The sequence below is a fragment of the Podarcis pityusensis genome (genome assembly GCF_964106645.2).
Source record: "Podarcis pityusensis genome assembly, chromosome: 1".
Classification (NCBI taxonomy): Eukaryota; Metazoa; Chordata; class Lepidosauria; order Squamata; family Lacertidae; genus Podarcis; species Podarcis pityusensis.
In genome coordinates, this window is record NC_138028.1 from 36633644 (window position 1) to 36647789 (window position 14146).

The 14146-nt window shown below is 39.8% G+C and overlaps 1 protein-coding gene across 2 annotated transcripts in view; it reads left to right on the forward strand.

Moving 5' to 3' along the window:
* The window catches only part of PRKD1 (protein kinase D1), a 106427-nt gene that overhangs the window by 70401 nt on the left and 21880 nt on the right, over positions 1 to 14146 (forward strand). The window contains exons 1-5 of one of the 2 annotated variants that reach the window (XM_080977848.1): positions 5317 to 5448; positions 5966 to 6142; positions 6308 to 6468; positions 9979 to 10002; positions 13159 to 13366. In XM_080977848.1, the coding sequence (XP_080833974.1) occupies positions 6088 to 6142; positions 6308 to 6468; positions 9979 to 10002; positions 13159 to 13366 (448 nt within the window). In that variant the 5' untranslated portion in view covers positions 5317 to 5448; positions 5966 to 6087. Of the gene's footprint in view, positions 1 to 5316; positions 5449 to 5965; positions 6143 to 6307; positions 6469 to 9978; positions 10003 to 13158; positions 13367 to 14146 lie in introns of those variants that run through there. The other variant, XM_080977847.1, reaches the window with a different exon arrangement.

The following is a 14146-nucleotide window of genomic DNA, read 5'->3' on the forward strand; positions in this document are numbered from 1 at the left end:
GAAGGAAAGTAAAAAAAGGTGTCCCCCCCCATTCAGTCCCGTTGTCAACATACCCAGCCTTTGGTGTATCTTCATCGTAAAATATTCCTGTTTCTCCAACCCGTCGTCTTTCGCAGAGATCACTTAAATTAGCAGACTTCACTCCCCTTCTTCACTTGAAATGTGTGCATTTGCTTCTTTTGTAATTAATTATTCCAAATTGCTGCAGCTAGTGCGCGATCAGAGACAGTGTCCAGGAGAGCCGAGGTCCACACGGGGGCATTCTGCCTAGGGCCCTCACCCCCTTCTTTCGAATTAGGGGGTGATTTATGGGCACAGCAGGCAAGGGCAGTGTTCCCCATTTCCTTGTGGCAACAAGGGAGGCTGCCTACTCCCATAACAGCCTCTTAATTACCCCGTGTGGATTGGAGAGATGGTATTGTCGGCCATCTTCCAATGCGCCCCCTAGTGCCCCCCCGAGGTACTATTTCTGGGTTAGCGGAGTCTGTAACCTGAAGCATCTGTAACCTGAGGTACCACTGTACTGGGATAAATTGAGGTAATTTGAATGTAAGGACATAGTAGGGCACATAGTAAAACAGAGTGCAGGATTCAGTCATAGGCAATCAGTTTTAAGTTCAACTAGTGTCAATGAAAGATATTTCTGCTATTGTTAAGAATGGGGAATAAATGTGCTTTATTTACAGTACAATTCTACAATGCCTACTCAGAAGGTAATTCCATTGCATTCAATGAATTTTACTTCCAAGTATGTAGGTACAGTATAGGACTTCAGCCACTGGACTATTCCTCTAATTCAAAATCATCTACAGATGCCTTTCACCCATAGCTTGTTACATTTCTATTTTAAAAGTTCATTTTAAATTATCAAAGAACAATTTGCATTGTTGTTTGCATTGTGCATTGCAAATTAAATAAGCCTGGTCCCCCTTATGTAAATGGCTTCTGTGTGATTCCTCTGGGCTATCCTTGGGTTCAGAGATCAGGTGGTGGCATGCATTATATGAACTAATACTTGACTGATAATTTTCCACCACAGTTTCTCTCATTGCCACCTCTCCTTTTGAAGCCATTGTGAGATGGAAATCACAGTGTAAGTATATTTGCAGAGTACAGATTCCTGTACACTTCAAAGAGACTGTGTTGGTATCATTTATTTCCCTGAAGAGAAACTCCAGAAACTTAGGTTTATGAACATCAGTGGTGCTGAATTTCTAGAAGGAAAGCTGTCGGAGATCAAACCTTCCTAACAAATACAATTTAAGGACAGGAAGCCTCTTCCTGCCTCAATCCTACTTTTGTACTGGCTTTGGCTGTTGATTGCTTTGGGAGAAGTGTTTGTATGACCTAAAAGGCACTCATATTGTTTTTTCATATGCTTCGGGGCTCAAAAAATGTTCTGTATTGAAGCCTTCTTGAATCCTGGCTCATAATAACCTCTGGCCAGTGAGTTAAATTATGGAACAGGAGATTTGTAAAAAGCTTTAATCTTCTCACATCAAGTCTATTCGATATTTTTTTTAATGTTTTGAGTTTAGGTTCTGTGTGTATGCTGTGTTTTCACATATTCCATAAATGTCCACAAGCGCTGTTTTTATGTAAAGGGTTGTGAGCTGTGCTGACCTCATAATTAATCTGCAGAGAAACTAGCTGGATAAGTTTACAGTTTTAATAGGAGAGGTGCCAAGAACTTCATTGCTAGCTGACTTGTAGCAGAAGACTGCAGACTAGGAAGTGATTGTTGTAGAAGTCAGTACTGAAAAAAACAGATTCAAGAATCCATAAGTTCCAAATGGAAAGGGTTTAAGACGACTCAATAATGAGATCATTAAGGTAGTTGAATAAGAGTGGTTTCCATGAATTCCAAGCATTTTATCCAGTGGTGTTCTTTACTGATGAAAGGCTGCTTGATCCGTCAGGACTTCCATTAGCAGAAAGAGTGGTGGTACTTTTTGCTGAACCCCCTTTCCTTTGCAGCTACATCATCCATCTTTTTAATCTGCTCCAGTGGTTTGAGGAACTCACTGGAACAGCATTGTAGGTAGCACAGCAGACTTCAGGAAAAGGGGGAGATACGTAAGGGTCAGCTTCGCACCCTCCTTTTGACTAACAGAAGCCTCCACTGGATCAGATAGCTTGCACGCAGCAGAGCAACATTATTTGATGTGACCCAGTAGAAAAGGAAAAAGGAACACAGTTGCTTGAGTAGCTTCAAAGAGTTACACTAACTAAAGCATTCTTCTTTTTGTTTAGTTTGTGTAAGAATCTGAACACAAGCTGCTCTGAAAGGGACCCTGTCTATCAAAACAAATGGGAGCTGTGTATCAGAGAGAGAGAATGTTAATATAATTTATTCTTTTAAAATATAACAAAATGCATTGCTTCCTTCTGACTTCAGAACATGATTCAAGATGCTGATTTTGACCCATCAAGCCCTCAGTAGTGTGGCACCTGTGTGGCACAGAGAGAGCATTTTCTCCTTTGTTCCATCATGACCTAATAATCAAAACAGAATGGTGTCTTCACTGTCTGAACACAAAAGAAGAAGGCTATGCACACATTACTATTTACTCTATACCCACTAAGCACCCACCGCTGGTTTTTGAAGCAATATGCACATGACATTAGCCACTGTATTCTGTAGTTCCGTGAGAAATATTTAATTGTATTTTTTCCTCAGTTTCATCTGAATTGAAAACTTAGGGCATGTTCACTTTGTAGTTAAACTGAGGTGTGTACACTTGAGACAGCTGCGGTGTGCATGTGGACAACTGTGTATACACAGGTGACAACTTCACAAATAGTTAAGAGGGTAAAGGTAAAGGGACCCCTGACCATTAGGTCCAGTCGTGGCCGACTCTGGGGTTGCGGCGCTCATCTCGCTTTACTGGCCGAGGGAGCCGGCGTACAGCTTCCAGGTCATGTGACCAGCATGACTAAGCCGCTTCTGGCGAACCAGAGCAGCGCACGGAAACGCTATTTACCTTCCTGCCGGCGTGGCACCTATTTATCTACTTGCACTTTGACGTGCTTTTGAACTGCTAGGTTGGCAGGAGCTGGGAGAGAGCGACGGGAGCTCACCCCGTCGCGGGGATTCGAACCGCCGGCCTTCTGATCAGCAAGTCCTAGGCTCTGTGGTTTAACCCACAGTGCCACCCACGTCCCTAGTTAAGAGGGTACTTGCATCCAATACCCTTTCCTCATACTGGTGTGGACAAACTGGCTGACTTAGAAACACATCAAATCTAACTGATGTGTACAGCAGTGTGCAAATGAAATTTGAAGCGCAGCAAAAGGGGGAAATGACCTTGCTCCATTTTAAACTGGTAATAGCTAAAGAGAAAAGCATTCTAGGAGACTGTGGTGCAGTTTTGAAAATCCCTTCCTCTGGGGCACATTGCCAGAATCTGAATAATTTTTTAGAAGTGTTGTTAATTATGAGCAAGCAGGAAATAACATATATTTGATTAAGTTTTCTGTTTGTAATTCTCTTAAGCTGTTATTACTACCAGCATTTAAGAAGGTACAGAAGAGAAGTTGCAGTAAATAAAACAGTACATAAGTGATTAAAGAAAAATGAATTTTCTGTTGTCAGAAATGTGTGATGATCATGATCTTAACTATTTAAATGGGATGGGGGGGGAGGAGTTCATGTAAGGGAGGAGAGGAAGGAAGTGTACATGTGCCAGATTGCTGGTGGTGTGCTAGCCTGCAAAGTGTTCCTTAACATTAGAGACCAGGCACTATTACATATATACCAAGTTCATGACTTGTGCTTAGCCCAGCCTTCGCCAACTTGATGTACACTTACTCTCAGACCCAGTCAGCACAGCCAAACTTGCTGGATCTTATGGGAGCTGTAGTCTGTAGTTCAAATCCTTTGGAGGGCACCAGGTTAATTTATCAGCCATAGCCTAGAAATCCCTCCTCCATTTAGCTTGTTCAGAAGATCCAACAGCATTCTTCTCTCTCTCTCTCTCTCTCTCTATATATATATTTGTTTGCAGTAAAAATTGTTTTGGAGACGGTGGAATAGATGTTTCTTATTGCCAGGCTGAATTTTTTTAATTTTTATTTTAAACTGCACTTTTAACCCTGCAACACAGTGGTTGATTTGCTTTTCTGTACTTTATAGCACTGCATACTTTTGGAAATGTAACTTTAGATGAAATGATACAGTTTACGTTCCACATATGCTGCAGAATTTCACTTTTACTGTCCTCTTGAAATAGCAAACCTTTGTTTTATACTTAAGTCAAACAAAGGTCTTAGAACTGAAAGCTCTTGTGCCAAAATGCCTCAGGCATTCTATTGTTTGACAAGTAAGACGCAGTGATAAAGTAAGTTGTAAGTGTAGCACTTATGACTATATGACAGTATTTCCTGATGAATAACTTTTCACATTTATACAATTTATACATTTACACACACAGAGAGACTCAGAAAGTTTTTGCAGACAGTAAATAAAGGATCACCAGCATCATGCTTGTGAGTGCAATGATCTCCTTCAAGTCTTTCCCAGGTAACCACAAAACCTTACGACTGTCCCCTTTGTCATAAGGTGACATTTTCTCTTCTGTCAAGTTTGTGGAACTGAAGGAGAATGTTGCATATGGCTTTGACCCAAGTCTCTTAGAAAAATGAATTGTCTCTCTGTGTGCGGTTTCTCTCTTTCTGCCTCTTGAGAGGGGGGTCTAATTGAGAGGGGGAAATAAGTAACCAGAACAGGTGGTGCCCATGGCTCTTACTCAATTATATAATTTGATAATGGACCCAAAAAGGTTGGCAAACTCTGCAATTATGGATTTAAAAAATACAGATTGGCATCCAATTTGCATGAGCAACACAGTACATGATGCAATTTAAGGCACAGAAGGACTGCTCGTCAGTATCTTTCCCTGAATATGAATTCTTCCTATGAATGATATAGCCTTCAGTGATTGAGCCTGAAGTATCAATAGATCCTTTGTGCCAAAGTTGGATTTCTCCTAGTGGTTGGATAAGGCTTTTAGTAATGTCGTAGGGTTGGGATTAGAAATGGATGAAGTTCAATCTAGGCTGTAACTGGGGCTTCCATTGGTAACAATAGTTTGGTTTTATATAGAAGATCACATGATTGAAACCAAAGAAAATCCAGAATCTTTTCCCAGTATGTTTTTTTACTCCCTGCTATTATCAGTTTATCTGAGCTAAACCACTTGCTGAAAAAGAGTAGCTTTTTAACGTAGCAATATTAGGCACAGTTAGGCCTCCATAATCGTCGTTGTCGTCATCACATTTCATTTTAAACTTTTGGGAAATCTTTTCTTTCACCAGCTTCTGCAACATTTGAAGACTTTCAGATTCGACCCCATGCTCTGTTTGTTCATTCGTACAGAGCACCAGCCTTTTGCGACCACTGTGGAGAAATGCTGTGGGGTCTTGTACGGCAGGGACTCAAATGCGAGGGTGAGTTAAAGATCGGCCTCTGTGCTTTTGCAAAAGAAGTCTCCAGATACGTTGCAAGTGATATAAATGCTCAAAAATTTCTGGGCAGCAACAAAGAAATCAATCAAGTTTAGACCATACAATCATAACCCCGCTCCTTGGAAAATTCTTTATGCTCTCTCTTATTTTATTATGATTAATTCAGTAATAAACCACTTTGAGGATTTACTACAATCAACTGGTATATAAATCTTGTGAAAATAAATAAATAAGTAGTACTAATTACTACTGAAGTTCATGCTCAGATTTACAATCTCATTCACTTCTATTGGAGACGTCTGCTTTTATGGGATAAAGAGGCTATAACAGGGGGTGCTGCTGAGATGGGAGGAAAATCATTAAGCTTGACTTAGGCATGCACATTCAAATGTGCATGCACATTTGTGCCCACCTAAACCTATCTATCGCCTGTCCCCATACATGCTGCATGATTCGGTAGACACAATTGTTCTTTTCCTCTTTCATGTACCATAACCAGGTCATCTCCAACTAAACCATGCTTTCAGTAGACCTACTGAAATGTAGGGAGATGCAAGAAAACGGTCTGCTGGTTGCCATCAAAAGAGTTCACAATGACACCTCCTTTTATCCCTGATCCAAATGCAAGCCAGAGCCGTCCTAAGGAAGCACTCTGAGCTGGCTCAGGAAATCAAGGGTTAGTGCCCAACTTACTGAGATACCACCTAAACTCCGCACTGTTGAATAAACTTCCTTATTCAAAAGCAGGCATTTAAGAAATCCTTTCCAAATTACTAGTTTTCATCTGTTGCTTTAGATTGACATAATCTGAAATCAGCATTATTTTTTATTCAATTTTCAGGATGTGGCCTAAACTATCACAAGAGATGTGCATTTAAGATCCCTAACAACTGCAGTTGTGTCCGGAAGAGACGGCTTTCAAATGTTTCCTTGACAGGACTTAGTAATATCAGGACAGTGTCTGCAGAACTTTCACCTACTACTACAGATGAAACTCTCCTGGTACAAAATTTATAAATATTAAACATAGCAGGTTCTATAATAATAAATGAATGACTTTTGAACACTTGATCATTACTTTTCTACAGAAAATATACATGTATATTTCCAGAAATCTGCACACAGTAATATACCATGAAAAAAACACACCAGTTATTATGTGCTAGACCACTGCAACAGGGCTGGCTCAAGACTTTGTCTTGATGATATGAAGAGCAAGATGGAGGTCCCTCCTCTTCTCAAATATAGAAGCTGACTGGACAGATACCGAATTCCACACAGATGGATGCCCTTATCAAACATTCCTTGTGCATAAGGAAGTTCCAGTGTGTACATGAAGCTCTCGTGTATGCATATGCTTCCTTATTCACTGATTTATATAATGGCACCATACATGTCGGCCTGACAGACACCCACACCTGGTAAAATTTTAATATAAATGTTAATGTGCAAAATATTGCATGCCATAATCAGCTAGCCTGCCACAGAAAATGAAAGCTAGATTCACTCTTAATCAGCTTTTAAAACATCTATTACTTGCGCTTATCATGCTAGACCTAGATAGATTATAGTTTGAACTATTACATTAATAAAAATAACAAGAGATCCCCTCCCTTATCCAAAATACAAACATTGCTCTAAATAAACTCTCATGGGGTTTAAAAAGTAATTACTTATACATTCCACATGTTTTCTTACATGTGCATCTTTCCCATGCATATTTTTTCTCAGTGCACTCGCCCCCCCCCCCCCCAAATACATATTTTACCAACTGAAACTGTTTGAGCTTTCTTTTTCTTATGGAGTCACATTCCATATTTGAGCTGTAATATCCATTAGAACAGAGTCTGTTTATAATATGCCAACACTAAAAAGCTCCAATAAGAATTATGAGCACCCACTGTCTTAGCAAAGTCTGAAGAATAATAAGGTTTAAAAAACCCTCTGGTGTGATTCCTGTTCTCTTAATGTGATATGTTGCTACTTAGTTGCATGCATGATTAAGTAACATAGCAACGCGGCCCCTCGATACACAGTGCCCAGTCCAATAAATAAGGTCACTACAGAAGTGTTGTCAGCATTCTTTTCATATCTTTTGGGGGTGCATAATAATTTTCAGTGAATTTCAGTGGTCTTAGCGATGGAGGTTCAGTGGTCTTAGCACTGGAGCTGCTGTTGTTGTTTAGTCATTTGGTCGTGTCCGACTCTTCATGACCCCATGGACCAGAGCACGCCAGGCACTCCTGTCTTCCACTGCCTCCCGCAGTTTGGTCAAACTCATGTTGGTAGCTTCGAGAACACTGTCCAACCATCTCGTCCTCTGTTGTCCCCTTCTCCTTGTGCCCTCCATCTTTCCCAGCACCACTGGAGCTGTACCCGGGTTCAAATCCCCATTCAGGCACACCCATTCATTGGGTTGGCCTTGCTATACTATTGACTCTTCCCAATCAGTTAACAGCAGGACCTGCAAGAGGAACTTGCTGACAGGAATTGCTGTGGAAAGGAGAGCGCTACATCTCAGTAGAGCAAAGGCTTTACCTGCAGAAGGCATCAGATGACCAGATACAAGAGAGAACGGGCTTTCCTAAGCTTTAATAGTTGCATGACAATCTTCACAGGCTGCAATTTTTATTTTTTTCTCTTCTACACAACTATTAAAGCTGTAGGAGCTCTGTCTACCCTTTGCATCTGGTCACACCATGAAGGCTCTAGGTTCATTCCCTGGCAACTCTGGATAGCAGGATTGTAAAATACCCCATTTTCTCTGATGCCTTAGAGAGTCATTGGTCATCAAAAGTAGGCTATAGGCTACTAGGGTAGATGAGAAAATTAGTAGACTTGCTTTATCTCCGTATGGAGATAAAGATAAAATCTTATAAAGCACACTGCACTTCAAAAGTGAGATGTAAGAATAATAAAAAACAATTATAATAATTAATACACAGAGAACTAAAGAGCTGTGGGGCAAGCCCAGGGGCTTAAGGACACTTGCTAGGATTTTGTCATCTTCTTAAGCAGCAGGGTCACAATCTGCCTTTAAATATTTCCTCCATGTCCAAAATGACTTACTACTGTGACAAATCAGAAGCTCACTGTCCTCAACACATGGAAGTACCTGCAATGTTCCTTGGACATTTCCAACAATAGTTGGGATTTATCACTGGGATGTGGTGTTTGAAGAAGAAGAAATTTCACTAGACAATCTCAAGCTCTTTGGCTTGGTCAAAGGGGCTGACACATTTACACAACACAAATTGCTGTCTTTCACTACAGGACTTATAACAGATTTATTGGCAATTCAAGTGGCAGTAAGGCCATAACCTAAATAAGAATGTGTAAACATTTGCATTGGCACCTTTGAAGAGTTCAGAAAGTCCCGTTGTAAGACATATTTTGTGAGATTGTGCCAGCATAGCTCTTGGGGCACTTCATACAAAGTGCTTTTGTTCTGATGCAGGAAATCTTAAGTGTGGGTGAGACATTACTTTCTCACATGTCTTTCTCATGTGATACGTGGCAAGAAAACAACGGGGGGAAATGATTCTTGCTTTAAAATTGTGCATTTAAATGTATATTCAAAACATTTTATCTGTGTTGTGAATACCAGTCAAGTATTATTAATTGAAGTTCTATTATTTGAAAATTTTCAGTTGATTCCACAAAGGCAAGGACACCCAAGAATGGCAACCTGCCTTTATCAGTGTATCATGGTAGCACCTGATAACCATGATAGCAAAGACAGGAGACTGGGATAATATTTGACAAGTCCATTTGCAAATATTGTTTAAAGCTTCAGGACAGATTTCATTTTAGGACAAGCTCAGTCTTCTAAGATAAGTTTAGAGGCAAACTTCATCTAGACAAAGACAATAAAACTAGATATTATTTACTTACAGTTAAATAAATGTGTAATCCTATGCATGTCTGCTCAGAAGTAATTTCTGTTGAGTTCAATGGGACTTATTTCCATGTAATTTTGTACAGATTTGTAGCTTTTGATCATATAAAAAATGCCTATCTATATCTCCTAGATATGCCACCATCCAAACACAAGAAGGGAAGTATCAGTAGGTTTGAAGAAGTACACAAATTAGTAGTGGGGGTGGGAAGACTATAGCTCCTAGTTGGAATAGGGGCATTCCATACTTCAACGTTTTGCAGGTCCCATTTGTTGGAAGTACATACAAATAACAGTGGGATTAATCATCTTTTTTTGTAATCCAAAGGTTCTATACATTTTGTTTTTTACAATTTTTGAAAGTTGTTTTCATTACTAAATAGTCTAACCCTCTAAATCTTATTTGAAGCCCCAAAGGCAACATAGAAATATTTAAAATAAGCAAACAAATATAATAGAAGTTTGAACAAATAATGGTGTTGGTAGATAAATGCAGGCTGGTTAAACTTTTTTGTTTTTATTTGAAGAATTGAACTTTATATTTGCTTCCCAAATAACATGGCTTTATGTTTTGTTTTTCTCTGTTTGTTTTGACTGTGGTCTTCCTTATCTAGATTCCTACAAGCCCTAGCTTTGAGGTATGTACTTCTTTTATACTCCTAATATGGCTAAATGGTAAATGCTTAGCAATTCAAATTTTGCAGTGAATTAATTTCATAATGAAAGTAGCGCTGTGCCACATTTCTTTCATTTGGAAATGTGGTCATACTTTTCATGTATTTTGATCTTAAAATGTATTTTCAACCCCAAAATGAGAAGTTCAGACGCTCTTTTGTAGTTCAGTCTTGGGTGATCTCCAACTAACCCGTGCTCGGAGTTGACTCACTGAAATCATAGGAACACAAGAAGTCTGACCATTGGACTATTCTAGTTCATTAGCATCCACACTCACTGGCAATGGCTCAAGCTTGGCTGTAAAGGATAAAATATTCCTTTGCAGGCACATCTTGAATTCAAACCACACCAGTAAAAGAACTCTGTGGGTTTTGAAGTCACTTCAATACCCGCTTTCAGCAGAGATCAGCTATCTCTCAGGAGTTTAACTGTTCACAAAAGGGCTTGAAGTTACCACTGCTCAGTTGCCTGGGTCCATAAAAACCATCAAGCTACATAGATATGCACATGTGGTTGGTGCTCTTTTTCAAACAGCAGCTCTGAACCATTTGCCCAACCATATGTGAAGCTGGGGCAGGGGCAAGCAATTACCTCCTTTGCCTGTACAGTGGTACCTCGGGTTAAGTACTTAATTCATTCCGGAGGTCCATTCTTAACCTGAAATTGTTCTTAACCTGAAGCACCACTTTAGCTAATGGGGCCTCCTGCTGCCGCCGCACGATTTCTGTTCTCATCCTGAAGCAAAGTTCTTAACCCGAAGTACTATTTCTGGGTTAGTAGAGTCTGTAACCTGAAGCGCATGTAACCTAAAGCGTATGTAACCTGAGGTACCACTGTAAAAGTCATATGTTCAGTCTATGACATCTCCAGTTAGAAAAGACATTGGAGCGCTCCTGCTATATGTTTGTATAATAATAATAATAATAATAAATTTTATTTATATCCCGCCCTCCCCAGCCAAAGCCAGGCTCAGGGCGGCTAACAACAATCAAATAATCAAACATTCAAATAATCCAACATTCTAAAACATTTCATTATAAAAATTAATTAAAATCAAATTAATGGCAACCGTTAAGCAAAGTTCTGTGCAGGTTGCCAGAGGAGGGAGTCAGGCTGGGCCCTGACCAAAGGCCTGGTGGAACAACTCTGTCTTGCAGGCCTTGCGGAAAGATGTCAGGTCCCGCAGGGCCCTAGTCTCTTGTGACAGAGCGTGTCTGTGTGTGTGTGTGTGTCTGTGAGTTGGCTGTTTTTTATAAGTAAAACCCACAGAAGGCTGCTTAAAATAAAATAAAAATAATTTCCAACAATAATAAAGTAGTATACAATTAAAGGCTCCTGCAAAGCTCACAACTTTAATGAAACCACTGATAATAAATAACCAAAAACAAAAACAGCATTTTCAACCAACCCAAGAAGTTCAATAGTAGCACAGAACATCGCTCCCAAATAAGCCAGCAAAAATAAATAGGTGATAGCTTCACGGAGGTCAAGTGGCAGTGAATTCCTATGATGTGGGGCCACCACTGATAACTCCCTCTTGTGCCTACCAATTTCACTGGTCTTAGTAGTGGACAAGTGGCTCCGTCGTGATCTTATGGTATGTGTGTAGGCAGTCCTTCAAACAGCTCTGACTCAAGTTTTTAAAGGTAGTATTTTAAAAATATTAATATTTTAATAGACGTCATAAAATTGTCTCTCCAGGCATATTCCAGGCTTGTAAGTCCTAAATGAACCAAGTAAAAGTGAGAACAGACAAGCCATTGTTGCTGTTTAGCAGCTGTCACTCTCTTATTTCAATCAATATTTCAATTCATCCACAAAGACCTTGCTGTTGTCATGTAGAAGCAGATGCCATTGCTTTAGATGCATTGTAGCTTCTGTTAGCCTACCCAGATCTCTTTAGCTACCTTTTTAATTTTGTTGTTAAAAAAGGACACAAAGCTGAAACCTCTTTTAAAATTTGATTTTCTCCTAAATTGTACCGAAGGCAACGTACCTTGCTTATTTTTAATCACGTAAGTACAATACAGCCTGCCTAATAATATTTTTATTGCTTGGGTTGAATCAGCTTTACTGAAACAGCTGGGCAGCTGTCCAATTAAATATCTGCACATGTGAAACCTTCTTAGGATTTGCAGAAGGTGCTTGAAATACAGTGCTGTCCAGTCTAAAAGCAATATACTTGTTGAGAAATAATTGTACTGATTTGCTTAGTGCCTGGAGGGGTTGCTGGCTTCTGTAGTTTCCATAATGTAATCTAGTTAAGCAATTGTTTCCTGGTAAGTGTCCAGGCTTCCTGAGTCAGGAATCTGGCTGGCTACCCGGAAAAAAAAAATACTCACATCTCTCTTTAACTAACCACCAACACATTGGATAAAGAAGTATGAGTCCAGAGCAGTAGATCATACTTTTAGCAGGCATTTTTACAATTTGTATTTTCTGAGAAAAGCCTTAGCTCTTGCCCTACATTGTTAGAATCCTAGAACTGTAGAGTTGGAAGGAACCCCAAGGGTCATCTAGTCCAATCCCCTGCAAAGCAGAAATGTCAACTAAAGAATCCATGACAGATGATCATCCAACCTCTATTTAAAAACCTCCAAGGAAAGAGAATCCACAAAACTCCATCCAGTGACAAAGGTGGTATTTTGTAGCTGTCACCCAGCTTAAAAAAAGACTTAGCTTATTGTGTTTCTAACTGATTTATTACTTACTGAATTAATGCATAAATTTGCATGTGTTAAGTTCTGAAGAGGAAAAAGCATATCTCATTTTAAAGTATACTGAGTCCGTTCTGGGGAAGAAATGCAATGCAAAAATAGCAACTGTGCACCTAGTCCTTCAGCAATGCCCAAGACTTTCCCATGCCCTGACATTTCTTGGTACCACACTTCCCTGAAGTTTGATTATCACAACGAAAGCTGCCATGGAAGGCGTGGGAGTGGAGAGGGCAGGGACAAGCCCATGCAATGGCTAGATAGATAAAGATATAGATAAAACACACATGCACATATATGCACACACACACAGCCAAATTTGAATGTACAAGGTATATATTTGTTAAAAACAGTGTCTGCTAAAATGACTTTTTAAACATCTGCCTCCATATATGCACATTCTAGCAAAAATCACCTCCGGAGTCTTTTGGGAGAGAGAAGAGATCCAATTCACAGTCATACATTGGGCGACCTATTCAACTTGACAAGATTTTGCTTTCCAAGGTTAAAGTGCCTCATACGTTTGTGATCCATTCATATACACGGCCAACAGTCTGTCAGTATTGTAAGAAGCTACTCAAGGGACTTTTTAGACAGGGATTGCAATGCAAAGGTAAGTGTGTTTAAGAACTCAGAGGAGCTCTGTCATATGCTTCCAAGAATTTCAGTTATGTATTTATAAAAGTTCATATGTGTGTTTTTGTTTTGCTGCTGCTACTTATGGGGTGGGATCCAGAGATAAGTGCACGCTGAAGTTGCCTCTGCCTAATCTTGGGGGATCCCCTTCCCCCATGCTAAGTCATCACATGCAACAAGGACCCTGACCTATGGCAAGGATGGGAGGCTGCTGAGGGTGGAAGGAAGGATGAGAAAGTCCATTTCTGCCAGTTCCCTTCTGTGCTCTTCAGAAGAGCTGTGTGGGACATGGAAGCATTAGACCACAACTTCTGGAAACCCTACTGTATCAATTATGACTTTAGAAATTTCACCATATATTGACCACAGACTCATCTGACATTGACTATAGCCATAGGAGGTAGAAAACAAGAATGGTTTTTGTTTTTTTAATGAAAACATGAAGTTTTGAGCATTCATGCAGAATGGTGGATTGCACACAGCTTTGATAATACCACTGTCATCATTAGTGGGCGTGACCTTTGGCAATCAAATCAGCTGCCAAAGTAAGGCTTCGGTTCATTGACCCTTGAAGATAAGACAGAAATATACAGAAATATGCAAGGCTTCCATATACCTTCCTGGACCAAAACCTCCTAAGGAAAAGATGCTCTTCCTGAGAACCTTATTTACACAACATTCTGCTTTTTCTGTTTATATATAATCTGTGAGTAATGTGATTCTGCAGGGGTGCAGAAAAAGCACAGTATGTGGAATT